This window comes from Nicotiana tabacum, chromosome 6, assembly GCF_000715075.1.
Source record: "Nicotiana tabacum cultivar K326 chromosome 6, ASM71507v2, whole genome shotgun sequence".
In the NCBI taxonomy this organism is placed as follows: Eukaryota; Viridiplantae; Streptophyta; class Magnoliopsida; order Solanales; family Solanaceae; genus Nicotiana; species Nicotiana tabacum.
In genome coordinates, this window is record NC_134085.1 from 21,807,083 (window position 1) to 21,823,336 (window position 16,254).

General features: G+C 37.6%; 2 protein-coding genes across 2 annotated transcripts; one reads left to right on the forward strand and one right to left on the reverse strand.

Moving 5' to 3' along the window:
- Nucleotides 1-1,475: 1,475 nt before the first annotated feature.
- Nucleotides 1,476-8,453, forward strand: LOC107817618 (uncharacterized). The gene is made up of 4 exons (XM_016643477.2): nt 1,476-1,694; nt 4,445-4,972; nt 7,091-7,156; nt 7,962-8,453. Exons 1-4 carry the CDS (start codon nt 1,599-1,601, stop codon nt 8,019-8,021), a joined length of 750 nt encoding a protein of 249 aa, XP_016498963.1. The 5' UTR covers nt 1,476-1,598; the 3' UTR covers nt 8,022-8,453.
- A 1,025-nt stretch (nt 8,454-9,478) lies between these two features.
- On the reverse strand, nt 9,479-15,161 carry LOC107817617 (squamosa promoter-binding-like protein 9). Its single transcript, XM_075254614.1, has 3 exons — nt 14,678-15,161; nt 10,315-10,454; nt 9,479-10,215 (listed from the first exon to the last, which is right to left on the reverse strand). Exons 1-3 carry the CDS (start codon nt 15,082-15,084, stop codon nt 9,590-9,592), a joined length of 1,173 nt encoding a protein of 390 aa, XP_075110715.1. The 5' UTR covers nt 15,085-15,161; the 3' UTR covers nt 9,479-9,589.
- Nucleotides 15,162-16,254: the final 1,093 nt, after the last annotated feature.

The window sequence follows — 16,254 nt, forward strand, 5'->3', positions numbered from 1 at the left end:
AGGCATTTCTTTATTTCTCCAGTTTAGTGGACTTTTTCATCAAAAGAAAATTAAATAAATGGAAAAAAAAATTATAAAGAGGAAATTAAAAGAAACAAAAAAGAAGTAAAATACGTATTAAAGAGGGGGATAATTAAAAAAAATATTGCAAATTCACATTAGGGTAGTGTCGAACACTTTGCACTCCTTTTAGGCTTAGGAGTCTACTTTTTTTATAATAAAATGCGAAAGGTTTGAATAAATTTAGCACTCTCATAAAATAATATTGGTAAAGAATCTTTAATTATTGGTAAACTATCATACATAAATTTTATAATAACTAATGTAAAATATACATGCAATGCACGTACTCAAGTGCTCATATAAAGTTAAATGCGTATTTTACTGTTCAATCAAACAATACTTCTATGACACTTTTATTTATTTATAATGGAGCACATACTAGAGCAAATTTAATACAGAATCATTAAAGTAGATCAACTCCCTAAACATGATCAATATAATTTTTATTTTAGAACTTGTAATTTTTTGTACTGGTATTGCTTTTAGAGACACGCACAACATGCGTACGTTAAAACTTAAATTATTATTTCTCTAATATTTTGGACTTCGAAATCAATTTAAGTTTCTTTCCTTATAAGAATTATGTAAGCATTCCTAATATTTAGGAATATTAAATCAAGAAAATTTTTACTTATATAAATTCTTTTCTTACTTGAGTTGTCAGCTATAATTCTATTCTACTACAATTATATTTATTTGCTCTGTGGAATAGATTCAACATCTCGTAATTTTGTACATATCAGTTATTATAAAATTGATGCTCAAATATAATAAACTTTTATTTCACTGAAATAATTAAAAATTTAAAAATATAACCAGTTAAATCATATACTAAGACTTTTGATTGGTAGTTGCCCGGAAAAGTAGTAAATTTGAATAGTTGGGAAGCGTTTCTCTCTCTCTTCTTTTATATTTTTTTATTTGTTTTAGAAATGGTTAGGAAAAAAATCTTATTTCTAACTTTTTGCCTCTTTATTTTTATTTTGTTTGAATAATCTACCATTTTAGACTATATCAGATAGCAATAAATTTAATGTCAACATATGAAATATACTACCTATCAATTAGTTATATTGTCTATCTAATTATGATTTTGACTTTTTATTTCTAATCAAGCAAGGACTAATAAATATTCTACTTGGATTGGAAAACAATTCTAAAGTAAGCCTCATTTAATGTAGGTTAATTTACTTTATTGATTCAGAGTAATTTTTCTTCGATACCAAATATTTAGCAATTTTTTTGTATATAGTATGGATACATATTTAAAAATAATTCTTTTAATTATCTCAAAGATATATTTCAAATATTATTTATATTAATTTTAAAACTATATATCTTATTACGAGGGTTACAGGCGCAACTCGCGTAATCTAATACTAGTAAAACAAACACATACTTTGAGGACCATTTCAACAATTTAAGGATCCGATCCTCTGCGCACGAATCCCAGTATAGGACTCATAGACCTCACTCAAAACATAGCGCGTATTCTTTGCGCTAGTTCCCACGGAAGCTTGCAGCAGTTAGCAACAATGGCGGAAGAAGAGGAAGAAGATTACATGGGAGACCTTTCTCATTTCATTCCTCCAGAAGCTTCTTCTATTCCCCCTAATCCCTCTTATAAACCGGTCAGTTCCCCTCACACATAGTAACCCTATATTTTTTTTTTGTTGACTAGATTTCCCGAAATCTCATGGAACTATAGTTATTTAATAGTTTAATTCTCAAAATTACTTGTTAACTTTTACTTTTTTCAATATTCAGTAATCTAGGTTCTAGGTTGGCAAAGAACAAGTAAGTATAATTTTCTGATGTGCTGCAATAAAACCTTAGCTACCTTTTCTTCTAAGTCATGTAGTCTCTATATTTCCAATATTCACAGACTAATCAGCACTTTGTGTGGTTGGAGTCTCTATATTTCTAACATTTGTTTAGAAATATTTACTTGCACATGTAATATAACAATGTATAACCTTGTTTAGAAATGTTTACAACCTTGTTTTTGTAGGTTGGCAATGGCTAAAAGTGACAGAAGTGATTCTGCTAGCTCCAATATATGAGAACTAGACTAGCACTAGGGAGCTTACAGAATCCAAAAAATGGTCCATGGCTCCATGCTATTTACAGAAGAGAGTTTACACCAGCTAAACTGATTCTTAAGGCACCTAGTCTTCAAGGAATGATTTGGAGTTGAGATACCAGCTACACGTCTACAATTCCTTTCTGTCCAGATACGCCAAAAAATACTGGCAGGGACCATTCTCCAGATATTTCTGATAATTATTTGATATCCCAGTTATATAGGTTTTATTTGGTCTTAGAGTTAGCCAAGACTTTTCAGTTTGTACTTTTTCTGCATCTTCTTGATGCCTTTAATGCAACACCTTACTTCATAAAAAAAAGTTTCATCAACTTTCCATGCCCTCCAGGCTCCAGCTTTCATATGCATCCTTAACACTGAATGGCATGAGCGAGCTAAAGTAAAAAAATAATAGTCAAGTGAAACATGATCCATAGGTTTGCTGCTACAGGACAGGGGAGAAGTAGGTGGTTGATGTTTCTGAGTTGAGCTGACACATGTAGCATCTGTTAACAAGCTGAAAATCCCTTCTTGTGAGGTTATCTTGTGTCAGACATGCTTCTTTGAGGGCTGTCCAACTGAAACAGATCACTTTTGTGGGTAACTTTGTAGCTTCCGGGGCCATTTAAGCAGTTGAGTAGATCATTAAGTTCCCAACCTTGTACATCTTTCTCAACGGCGAGTCCTTATCTGCTCTGAGCTATTGTTGAATTTGGAACAACAGCAATCAGAAATAGGTTGGGGAATTCCTTCTTTAGGATGATATTTTCTAACCAGTTGTCCTTCCAGAAGCTAATGAAAGCTCCATTCCCCACTCTGAAACTTGTATGTTGATTGAATTCTCTCCATAATTTTCAAATACTTTTTCCAAAGGCCTACTCCATGTGGTGATTTGTGTACCAGTGATTTAGCTCCCTGTATTTTACTCCGATTACATCCTTCCAAAGTTCAGGTTCCTCTGAGCTGTACCTCCATAGCCATTTCATTAGCATGCATCTGTTGTGATTCTTGTGAATTTCTAAAATCTTTTATGCCTAAACCACCTTGAAGTTTAGGTTGTGTGAGTGAATTCCCTTTTACCAGGTGAAACTTGTGTCTCTGGCTGTTGCATTCTCGTAAAACTGTCTTGATTTTATCAAGATATTCAGAACCTTGCCTGGAATGGGAATAAAGACATAAAATATGTAGGTAAAAAACATTGTTGATTACTGTTAACCCGTCTCCCATTGATAAGTATTGCATTTGCCAGGTTGCCAATCTTCTTTCAAACCTTTCAGTAACTCCATTCCGGATCTCAGCTGGTCTCAGTTTTGCACCAAGCGGCAATCCCAGGTAGGTTGTAGGAAATGCCCCAATGTTGTAGCACATTGTTTCAGCTAGTTCTTCCAAATTGGAGACATTTTTGACTTGCCAGCATATTGATGTGTAACCCACAATGGGTTCAACGAGCAGCAGTGTGAGATTGAGATTTAGCATCTGGTGCCTATCTGCCCTTCAAAGCGTATCATCTGCATACAACAAGTGTGAGACTGATATTGAGTTGCTAGGATTGTGACCCACCTTGAAGCCTTCTATCCACTTCAATTGCCTCGTTTTTTTGTAGTATTTTGCTAAGTCCCTCTATAGCCAAAATGAAAAGGAAGGGAGATTGAGGGTCTCCCTATCTAAGAGCCTTTTTTTGATGAAGTAATGTATTGCATTAAAGGCATCAAGAAGATGCAAAAAGTTACAATAGAAAACTTGGTTAACTCCTTAGGACAAAAAACTATTCTAGAGCAGGAAGTTAACCAAGAGCAAAAAGCAATGGTTACTAAATCATTGTGAGAGAAATAATGAAGTCTAAGAGGGGAATAACATCATTTACAGGGGAAAGGTTACTCCAACTGAAAAGATTCATCAAACATTTAGACTTCAGGTGACCATTGGAAGTTGAAATGCCATCAAAACATGTATCGGCCAAAACTGAATGTTTTACTTAATTATGCAGAATTTTATCCATTTTATCCACTTCTCACCAAATCCCATCTGTCGGAGGACTGTTATAAGCTAGGTCCAGTTTAGCTTATCAAAGGTTTTCTCAATGTCATAGGCTAGCTATGGCTCGAGTGACTTTTTATCATAATTTTGGACCTGACTGCTAAATTGTTTGTTTAGATTTCTTTTCTTTTCTTAGACTTTCAGTGCAAAATTGGGTCTAAATTCAGTGGGACAAATTATAAAATTATGACAATGGTGTCAAATAGATGATATGTTATGTTGTTGCCTCTGACCCTAATCCGTGTGTCTTTTGGTTTCCAGGCATCAAGATCAAATAAGCATGTAGTTTCGAACTCTTCAAACAAGAAACGTAAGGTGTTAAATTGGCAAGAACGCAAAAAGCTCAAGAGAGAGAAGAAGCAGATTGAAGAGGACCAGAAAACTCTAGTTAACTTAGAGTCGGCAATTCCTGAGACCAACATTGGGTTCAAGATGTTGAAACAAATGGGATATACTCCTGGATCAGCTTTAGGCAAGGAAGGCTCGGGTATGTCTGAACCCGTGGGGCTGGAAATCAGAAGGGGGCGTGCCGGGATTGGGAAGGAAGATGATAAGGTAGAGAAGATGAGGAGGGAAATGGAGAAGGCCGACAGGGATAGAAGGAGAGAAGTAGAGCTAATGGAAACTTTTGAATCTCACCTGAAGGAGCGATGGAAGGAAAAGAGGATCGTCAGCAATTTTCACAAGGCTGAGGCAGTACTGGCTCAGTTAGAGAATAGGGAGGTAGTAGAGGAGAAAAAGGAAGAAGAGGATGAAGAAAAGGAAGAGGAAGAACTGATCACTGAAGAGGTATTGTATTCTGTATCATTTTCGTATGATTTCTTAAATAAGCAATTAAGATTTAAGCAAAATGCTAAGTTGGAAACTAGCATCTAGTTCCCTTTTGCTTTTTAACCCATTTTATGCAAAAACTGAGTTGGCTTAGGTTTGCTTTGCAAAACGATTCTAGGACGGTTAGTGATTAGCAATATCAGATGCATAGTTTCCTGGTGGCTGACTTTTTATATATCGTATGTAATACTTATGGCTTATAGATGTCAAATCTCTCCTGTAAGTCATTTGTTTTGATTTTTATGATATACTTATGATTTGCAACAATTATAGAGGTATCAAGTTATTGAGTCACACTATGAAGGTTTGGGAGAGAGTGGTGGAGGCCAGGGTGAGGAGGTGCGTGTCTATTTTCGAGAATCAGTTTGGATTCATGCCGGGGCATTCGACTACGGAAGCGATTCATCTGGTAAGGAGATTAGTGGAGCAGTACAGGGAAAGGAAGAAGGATTTACATATGGTGTTTATTGACCTTGAGAAGGCATACGATAAAGTTCCGAGGGAGGTCCTGTGGAGGTGTTTGGAGGTTAGCGGCGTCCCGGTAGCGTACATTAGGGTGATTAAGGATATGTATGATGATGCTAAAACTCGGGTAAGGACTGTGGGTGGTGACTCGGACCATTTCCCTGTGGTCATGGGGTTGCACCAGGGATCGACTCTTAGCCCATTTTCGTTTTCCTTGGCGATGGATGTACTATCGCGTCACATCCAAGGGAAGGTGCCTTGGTGCATGCTATTTGCTGATGATATAATGTTGATAAACGAGACGCGTAGCGGAGTTAACGCGAGGTTGGAGGTTTGGAGACAAACCTTGGAGTCTAAAGGTTTCAAACTGAGTAGAACCAAGACAGAATACCTGGAGTGCAAATTCAGTGAGACCCATGATGCAGACGTAGAGGTTAAGCTTGATGCTCAAGTTATGTCCAAGAGAGCGAGTTTTAAGTATCTCGGGTCTATTATCCAGGGTAACGGGGAGATTGACGAAGATGTCACACATCGCATCGGAGCGGGGTGGATGAAGTGGAGGCTCGCTTCCGGTGTTCTATGTGATAAGAATGTGCCGTTAAGACTTAATGGTAAGTTTTATCGAGTGGTGGTTCGACCCGCTATGCTGTATGGGGCTGAGTGTTGGCCAGTCAAGAACTCCCACGTGCAGAAGATGAGAGTAGCAGAGATGAGGATGTTGAGATGGATGTGTGGGTGTACCAGGCGAGATAGAATTAGGAATGAAGCTATCCGGGACAGAGTGGGAGTAGCCTCCATGGAGGACAAGATGCGGGAGTCGCGGCTGAGATGGTTCGGACATGTTAGGAGAAGAAGCATTGATGCCCCTGTCAGGAGGTGTGAGAGGTTGGCCATGGAGAGTTTGAGGAGGGGTCGAGGTAGGCCTAAGAAGTACTGGGGAGAAGTGATTAGGCAGGACATGACGCTGCTTCAGCTCACTGAGGACATGACACTTGATAGGAGGGTGTGAAGGTCGAGGATTAAGGTAGAAGGTTAGTAGGCGGTTTATAGTGTTCACCGATAGGCTTAGTAGCATGCATTTCCCTTCATATTCTTTGATTTTTATTACGGTATGTGATTTTGTTCGTCTCAGGTATTGTATTCCGTGTTTCTATTATTGGATACTGTTTTCCTTCCTTGCTTCCCTCTTCTTCTTCTTGCCCTTCCTGAGCCGAGGGTCTATTGGAAACAACCTCTCTACCTGCATTAGGTAGGGGTAAGGTCTGCGTACAGACTACCCTCCCCAGACCCCACATGTTGGGATCAAACTGGGTTAGTTGTTGTTGTTGTTGTTGATATACTTATGATCCACGTTTGTCTTGAGTGGATGCTCTTTTCTGGAAGCAAATGTAAAACTGCCTACTATTGATTTTCTTATTTTATTTTTTGACTTCCCAATAGTGCATATGATTCTTCCTAATGGTGCTTTTCTTGGCTTTCTTTGAGTATGGTATGTTTGCATTGCCATTCTTAATGAAGGTTACTTTCTTGTTTAGCTTGCTGCTTGAAATGGTTGTGTTCTCGTTTAACCTGGTACTAATTTTGGGTACTGCTTCACTTTTGTCAATGCAGGATTTGCTCAACACATTGATGAAACTGAGAGATGAATATCATTACTGTCTTTTTTGTGGATGTCAGGTTAGTAGATGAATATCTTAGATAAATAGTAGCGATTTATTTTCCCATATTTAATTATGGTGCAAAACCCAAATTTAGTCTTGAACTGGTGTGGTGAGATTGATATTGAAGATAAGAATTGTGTTGTCACGAACTTTTTAGCTCTTTATGTCTCCAGCCATAAAATGTCTTGACATCAAGATGTGCGAGCTAGTGCAGTCCAGAAGATAACAGCCCTTTGATTTTGGGGTAAGGGTTCAAGGTAAGGGTTCAAGATTTGTTGAGAACATTAGGTGGTGAAATTAATGAGTTTAGCAAATTAAACCAAAGGAGAGGTAAATAAATGCTTGGCTACTATAACGACTAATTATCCATCTAATGGATACATCCTTGTCTATCTGTTAGAGATTAGAGATTGTGCGTTGCAGACTCTGGAATTTCCAACGTGCTACTCAGTGGTATCACGTAAAGGGGAGTGGAAAGGGAACAGGCTATAGCTCGCACATTTTTCCTTGAAGAGAATGGCTCTAATCAACTAAATTCAAAACTCAATCTTGGCTGCTTTAATTACTGATTCTCCATCTCCTTGGATAATTTTGTCTATCTATTAGAGATAAGAGAGATAATGTGTTGAAATGTCACCGTTACATATCAATTAAATTTGAGAGGTAATGTGTTGGACTCTCTCGGATTTCCAGTTTCTAGTTAGAGGTATCATGTAAGGGGAGTGGAAAGTAAACATGGAATAGCGCACACATTTTTCCACGAAGATAAAGGCCCTCGTCATATCTGTATCTTATTGCTAATATTCTTTTTCTTTTTGCAGTATGAGTCAACCGAGGCGCTGCTATCTAACTGCCCCGGGGTAGCTGAGGAGGACCACTAAATGCCATCTCCCAATTGGCCTCAGCAGCAAGACCTTAAAAAGAAATTTAAAACCCTCCTAAACATATGGAAAATTCCAGGGATGATAGGAGCAACATCCATTGCCCTAATCATGCATCTCGGCAAACAAGAGCTCAGAATGACAATTGTTTTCGCACTTGACTGATTCCTTTCAGGCGAATGTGGATTCTCAAGAGAGAGAAATCAGAATCCTCAGACAACATTGGTGCATCTCCCATTGCATGGAATTGCATTTGTTGAGCCAGGACCTTTATAGCACGCTATGGATGGCAGCTGGATATCAAGATGTGTTCATGTAATACATAGCTGTTGATTGAAGTTGTAGCTATTCTTCATATGTTGATTGCCTTGTAATGTTAGCACTGTCATATTCGATTGCTCCAAAGGTCGTATAAGCTTAGCTTCCCATGAATTTTTTTTGTGGTACACCACACACTATCTTGTCTGTTCAGCAGCAGTCTCCGCATCAGCTGGGGTGATCCTGGACTCATACCGGGATGGGGCTGTTAAAAAAATTAAGGAGTGTACAAAAATATGAAGAGAGTGTTATTGCTCATATTCCAATTGTGCACCTCGCTTATTCTGGCTCTTTGGTTTAGGATGGATCCAGACTCAACTGCTTGTAGTATAAATATAATGATTAGTCAATGTAAACTAAGAGAAGTATTGACTTTTTTTTTATAATAAAAAATAGAGAAGTATTGAATTGTCAAGCCAGGCCAAAAAGTCGACTTGTAAGTTGTAAGTAATGAACTTGGCCTTCTTGATGTGTTAACCATCTGTCAAATGAGGCTCAGGCTTAATTTGAAGTATCCCAATGGTGTAATGCCGTCAACTACTTAAGAGAAAAGGTGGAAGCTGACTATAATCTCCTGTTTTGGAGAAATAAATAGCTCATGAGAAATGAAAAAGATCATATTATTTTGATCTCGAAGTTCCTTTACTCCATAGTTTGAAAAAATGCAGCGACAAGGGACAACAAGCCCACACAGGCAGCAGGGAGTATGGCACTACTAAGTACACAAAGTATTCTACATTCACGGGTCCAGGACTGCACTTCTAAGTGTAAGGTAGACAGCCTATCCTACTAATCATTAATGACTGCTTGCACGGCTCAAACCCATGACCTATAGGTCACACGGAGACAACTTACCGTTGCTCCAAGGCTACTAGCACCTAAACATCTTAATCAATTCTAGTTCGAACTATCTACATATTGTCTTACCACCTCATTGCATGGGAATATCTCTGCTCTTAGTAAGATGGACACTGTCCTTCCTCAATGTGTATATCAAGAAAGGGACAATGGAAGAAAACACTAAGCTGCTTTAAAAGAAATGCAAATTACACGGTAGCAACAAGAAGTTAAACCGTACAAAATACATAAATAACCATACAGAGTCATTTTTGATCAAGTCTCGGAGAGTTGCACAAAGGTAGCATCATAAAAAGTGCCATTAGTCAACATACAGCCTGATAAACACGATGCCATTTATTGAACAAAAGTCTTCCTACAACAACGATAGTTAGATATGAAGGAGATGACACTCAAAGTGTCCAGTGCACATTCTGAACAGAAGAATCGTAACCCTTTGAGTGCTCCAGTTCCATGTACTGTCTTCCACTGTGCTGAGCCATCCCAAGCTCAGCAGAGTACTGATTGACAGCATGTTGAGAAATGTGACCAAGCCCGAGATCAGGAGGTATTGCATGTGAACTGCTACTAGCTTCATTTCCTTTAAATCCCCATAGAGAGCCTGAGTAGTGATTGACAGGAGCAGCATGGGAACCCGATGGCTGAACGGTATGTCCGCCATCAGTGTTAACCAAGCCGTTAACCCCGAGGCTAGAGGATTGGTTCCTCGAGCCCCATGACTCATTTGACAGAAGAGAGAGAGCACCACTGGAATCTGAGACTCCAGAGAAGCAATTTCCGGAAGGAATAATACCAGGACCAGAATAATTGGCACCCCTTGCAACTGAACCTTGCAGAACAAGGTCGGATGTAGGATTTTCAGAACTGTTCAGCCAATGACTTTGGAGAAGCTTCCCTGATGCAGTGGATTGATTATCCCATCCCCGCTCAGATGATCTAGTATTTGGCCATGCACCTCCAGTGAGATTCGGATATGCAGTGAAGTCGACCAGAAAACTTCCAGATCTGCCATTGTTTTCTGCAAGTGCAGATGTTAAAACAACTATGGTAAGCATGAAGTAACAGAACCAAAGAAATGCTTAAGCTCCATGAAGTCTTATGCAAGGAGCACCCATACCAAATATTGATGAAGAAAGACTTCCATAGCGATTAGACAAAAGAGATCCAGGTGGAGGTTTCCTCCGACGCTCATTATGGCCTGCTAGGCGCCTGCGGCAACTGCGTTTCCCTTGGTCAAATTCTGGCAACCGATGGAACCTGGAAGCAAAGTACCAACAGTTAATTCCAGGCAAAGAGAAGCAACTGATCAAAGATATTGTTAGCCCCTATTGCCAATTGCAAACTAGCATTTTCCATTATTATTAAACAACATACTGATATTTAAAATCCACCTTATTTGCAATAAATCATTCAGCAAACCATTTAAATTTTGGGAAACACAGCTTAGCTATGGCATTCCCTCAACCCCTCGGACAAATAAAATAAGGTCCGATCACTGCACCTCGGACAAATAAAATAAGGCCCGATCACTGCAATAAGGATAAAGAGCCAAATGTAATTAACGATGGGCACCTTGGAAGCACTTCTGTTATCATACCACCATGAAAAATTAGTTATATTATATGGCTAGATATGTCCAAAATAATGCTGAGGTTAGCCCTCGCAATTGGTGGTTTCTAACATTTTTTGTTTTTCAAGCCACTTTATTATTGTAGTTAGATCAACAATTCAAGCGCTCTTGATCACATAAGATTTAACCAAAACCTGAACAAGCATTTGTTACTTTCCGAGATCTATTGATGATAATAATGAGCTTAACAATACAAATAGCAACGAAACTAAAGAATTTAACAAAAGCAAGAAGCCAAAAAGGAGTTATAAATGACATATAGGGTGTGTGTGGTACGAAGGGAAATGTTTTCCTAGAAAATGTTTTCTCAAGTGCAGTCTCTTACTTTAAACGCCCCCCCCCCCCAACCACCAACTCCCCCCCCCCCCAAAAAAAAAAAAAAAGAAAAAAAAAGTTAAAGTGGAAACAAAGAAAAGAAAATCATGATTCAGCTTGAAGTGCCATAACCTTTTCCCCCCAAAAGATGGTGTGATGTCGGACTGCTATATTGTGAAAAATGTTAACGTAATGTGTAAGAAATTGTAAATATGGCAAGAATCCATTCCTTGTAAATATGGGAAGGTTTGGTATCCCTATAATTGTGTAACTAGAAGTTGGAAGTTCTTTCTTTTCCTTTTCCGAGTTACTAGATGCTTCAGGGAATAACCAAGCACTTCATTCCCCAAATCTCTCATTCCTCCTTTCTTGACATAATATCAAAGCCGATGGTTAGACAAAACTAGTATGGAGATAGCGAATAGTTTGGAGTTGGTTGGTTGGAACACTTGGGCCCATTGGAGACGCATAAAAGCAGTCTGGTAATTTCCTTGATGGCCATAAAAACACTTGAACAATGCAAGTAGCACATAACAAATCTCAAACCTGTCCACTTTTGTGGTGAGCTGGCCAGTCAGTCTTGGTGGTAAGAAAGAAGTCAGGATTCATATAGTCGAATCTCACTTGTTTGGGACTAAGGCATAGTTGTTGTTATTACGTTAAGCGCATCGGGAATTAACAGCTAAAATATCTTTGAAATAGAAGACGAACATGAAAAACTTTTCCCTTGTCAGAAGAGCTAATGCACACATGGCAACAACTAACATAGAACCAAAAAATGTACTGCCATTTTTGTTTTAAAGAAAAATCAACTCACTAGGATTAATCTGGATCTTGTAAGAATGAATATCAATGCCATCTATGGCAGAAAGTAAATTCGTGCAAGGCAAGTACCATTCTCATAAAAAAGAAGACACCACATTGCTTCAATTGGATCACTAAATTGAATGTCCTATCAAAAGAATTTTGGCCAATGTAGACAATGTAGCTACTTATCCATGTAGGACTCTTTGAAAGAGTACTTCTTGCATCCAGAAGGATTTCTTTTTGTTCTCCAGATAATTAGAGGTCTAGCACTGGAGCTATTATATCCTTATTTCAGCTTGGAAAGGCGCTGCAGTTACTTTATCTGATACTGAGATAGAACAACCAAGCCAATCAAGGTAAACCACAGAGTACTCTTCATTGCAGCGAGCAAACTGATCAAGCGCTAGCCACTCTATTCCCGTTAGCCTCAGGCTACAATTCATGCCTATAACGTTGTCTGCAGTTGTTATTTTTCATTGTTGATTACAGTGCATGATGTCAATTCTGTGAATCTCAAAAAATGGGCTTTTGACATGGAAATCCAGGATATTGGTTATTTCAAAGTAATTGAAAATTCAGCAGAATGAACTTAGACAACACAATAAAGTTGAAGTTAATCCTTTACAGCACAAATTTTAAAATTGTTTGCCAGAGAACTTCACCACGTCTAGACTTGGGTGAGAGTAGCATGAGACACAGAACAGACAAATATGTTGGTGCGAAAAAAAAAAGGTTTTAGCAATAAAAAACACACCTTTAGTCAATAACTGTAGTTAAATTGGAGAGAGTTTGCACTATCATTTGTGATAATCTTTTTTTGGGGACAAGTGCATTATCAGTTAATGATTCCTTCTTCTAAGCGACACTGCATGCATAATGAAAGCTAGATTCAAGAGGAATAGCAAAGATCCTACATTTTTCCCCAACCCATACTCCTTTTCAGAACGAAAAATGGGAAAAAGTTGAAAACTAGATAGAGGGTAATAAAGAAAGGAAGAGTTATTTGCATAACTCCATTTCCCAGTCAAGAAAACCAACAAATAAGTATTCTGATTTAATAAGTGTAAGTTAACTGCTATGTTTTGTTGACATCTCTTCAACAACTAAACTAGCATAGCATATCTCTTCACAAATACTCTCAACTTAATTTACTTGGTCTTATCCTTTTCCTTTTTGGCTTTTACCAAATTCTTCAACATCCATTATGCTGTTCAAAACGAACAAAAACATATTCATCATATAAAATATATAGCTTCGACTTCTGAGGGGAAAATGGGCATGTAACACTGAATTTATATTATTCCTGATAGTAATTTAGTACAGTAACATTTACTTTGTGATAAAACTGCTCAGAGTTGAATTTTTACACCTACTCCATCATTCAACCCTTTTCTACAGATATTATTACTTCAACGTGAGATTTGGAGTTTTTTTTCTCTTTTTCCCCTGTTTTCTCTAACGAACCATGCAATATATTTGTTATCTTGTAACAAAATTTGTTAGAATGCTCAATGAACTAACCCAAAAACATAGATAGGCCAATTTTCGATGAGGAAAGCCTCTATTGTGTTAACCGCAGCAATTTAGACATACCATTTCTTTGACCAGTAACTTGGCTTCAAAACACTAATTTACATCATCTTTTCTCCATCCACATTTTCACGCTTAGCGACAAAACACATGTTTTTGAGTGAAGCACAAACCCAAACACCACCTTACCACAGCCTCCTCAAACCAACAAAAGTTAATTCCTGGAAACTCTAACACACCGTATAGCCATGATCATATCTAGAACTTTCGAACTTTAGTAATCCTGTAGCTGTAGTCATACTAAAATTATTGGAGTATGCTATATCTCCCAAAGTTAGTCTCCTATTGCTTCCCAAGTAAAATGAAAGAATTATTTCTTTTCAAATGCAATACGCCTTAACTTTTCTTTCAATGAAGAATGTATGACAGTCATTTTGAAACAGAAAAAAAGTTCTACTACTTTTTACATTTTTTCTGAATAATTAAATTTGTTTTTCAGAAAAGCAAATCATGGTTTAAGAAGATTGATTCTTGATTAGGTAGTAATCCTAGTATTTTTTTCAAGCCATTTACTAAAACAAGCATATCTAGTTCCTGCTGAGTCCTCTACAAGAAGCAGAAGATTGCACTGAACATCTAAAACAAAATCAAACACATATCACATTCAACCACAGCATAGTGGAATTCTCAGCTTTCAAGTAGCTTTTGGATGTTATATTAGGGAAGAAAGACTGAAAGAGACACCTTAACCAGACAAAAGATTAATACTATATAAATCCTCTTGCACCAATGAATTAGCAAACAACAAATTAACAAATCCAGCACAGTCAACTCTCCAAATAAAACCAATAAGCAAACTCCACAGAGGCACAGGACCACAACTTCATAAGCACAAGAAACAAATAGCAAGTGTCCCAACTTTATATATATATATATATATATATATATATATATATATATATATATATATATATATATATATATATATATATAGAGGGCATAAATAATACTAATATTTTTTTTATGACAATGGTGTTCGAGCCCGTTTGCGTGCACCTCGGCTATGTCATGGCTACACATGTAGCTCGTAACTCTATAAACCCAGGCGAAATCAGCTAGTGTTTTTGGCTTCTGGGACAGTAATATTTTTTTTTTTTTTTAAAATGAAATTTTATAGTAGTAATTAATAAGGTCTCACCTGCTACACTGTTGACAAAATCTTTGTTCAAGACCAGCAACAATGACCACAGGAGACTTAGAATGTGTAGCACAGACTTTGTGCCTTGAATAGTAAGCCTTAACATCACTCAGATCTGCTTCACACCCTTCAACTTGACACCTAGATGGCTGCCGACCTTGAACTACACCACCCCCTCTTACTTTCTTGGACATCGCCGGCGCCGGAGTTCCGGTGACCGGCGGCGATGATGACGACGACCCAGTTGCTGATTTTAGGTGCTGAGGTCCAACATGTTCAAAGTAGATTTTTTGACCAAATTTTAAAGTGTTGGGAGGAGAGTCAGGGGAAGTAGAAGTAGTAGAAGTAGAAGAAGAAGCAGAAGCAGAAGCCAGAAGTTCCATTTCCGACCTACCGAGCCCATTCATTACAACCTTCTTTGAGTCAAATCATTGATAAATAAAAAAAGGTGCCCCCATTCAGTTTGAAGAGACCCTCTCACTTTATTTACATTTATGGTGAAGCAGAAAGCCTTAAAAAAAAAATTCTTTAATAAAAAACATTTTTTGTGATTATTTTATGTCCAAATATATGTGTGAATACTTTTTTTAGTTTTAGTTTTAGTTTTTTATTTTTTATTTTATGTGTGAATACTTGTGAATTGGGACTTGGGAGTATCTAAATTAAAGAAAAATGGGGTTTAGGGGTAAGAGTTTAATTCTCCAAGCCAAAAGTACCTTTTTTTTTAATTTTTTTTTAAGTTGAAGTATTTGGCCAAGCTTTTCGAGGAAAAAAGAAATTTTGAGTAGAAGCAGAAGTAGTTTTGGTGAGGCAGAAAAAAGTTTCTTCTCTTCAAAAGCAATAACAACAACAACCCAGTTGTATCCAATTTAGTGGGGTCTGGGGAGAGTAGTGTGTACGTAGACCTTACCTCTACCCTATGGTAGATAGGCTGTTTCCAATAAACCCTCGACATCCTTTCCTCCAAGAACTTCCCACCTTGCTCCTGGGGAGACTCAAACTCACAACCTCTTGGTTGGAAGTGGGGGTTGTTTACCATCAGAGCAACCCTCTTGTCTAACTTCTCTTCAAAAGCACTTTTTAAAAATCAATTTTGAGAAAAATATACTTAGAAGTGGGCGTTTGGACATAAGAATTGTAAAATTCCCAAAAAAGATGAAAAAAATTTTTCAAGTGAAAATGATATTTGAAATTTAGTTGTGTTTGGACATGAATATAATCTTGGGTTGTTTTTGAAGTTTTACAGCACATGAATATAATTTTGTGAATATTTCTACAGCATAATAGAGTGAGACTAGCCAGTTAGACTAAGAATGTCATTGTTCGTCTATTGATGCAGGGCTTTACCTGCTAGTTTTTACTATACCAGACATCTATTTCGTATTTCGTATTCTGTATTTCATATCTCCTATATTGCTGTTATTCTATTATGCATTTTTATGGTACTAATATATCGTCTCCTGTTGCTTTTTTGAGCCGAGGGTCTCCTGGAAACAGCCTCTCTACCCTTCGGGGTAGGGGTAAGGTTTGCGTACATATTACCCTCCCCAGACCCCACTTGTGGGATTATACTGGGT

Bases quoted from the DNA above. Each gene is read 5' to 3' on its own strand.
- LOC107817618 (XM_016643477.2), top strand. From the start codon at position 1,599: ATGGCGGAAGAAGAGGAAGAAGATTACATGGGAGACCTTTCTCATTTC. The intron at 4,973-7,090 runs GTATTGTATTCT...TTGTCAATGCAG, and splicing joins AAGAACTGATCACTGAAGAG to GATTTGCTCAACACATTGAT. The intron at 7,157-7,961 runs GTTAGTAGATGA...TTCTTTTTGCAG, and splicing joins GTCTTTTTTGTGGATGTCAG to TATGAGTCAACCGAGGCGCT.
- LOC107817617 (XM_075254614.1), bottom strand. From the start codon at position 15,084: ATGAATGGGCTCGGTAGGTCGGAAATGGAACTTCTGGCTTCTGCTTCT. The intron at 10,455-14,677 runs GTGAGACCTTAT...CTTTGCTTCCAG, and splicing joins TTTTGTCAACAGTGTAGCAG to GTTCCATCGGTTGCCAGAAT. The intron at 10,216-10,314 runs GTATGGGTGCTC...CTGCACTTGCAG, and splicing joins TCTTTCTTCATCAATATTTG to AAAACAATGGCAGATCTGGA.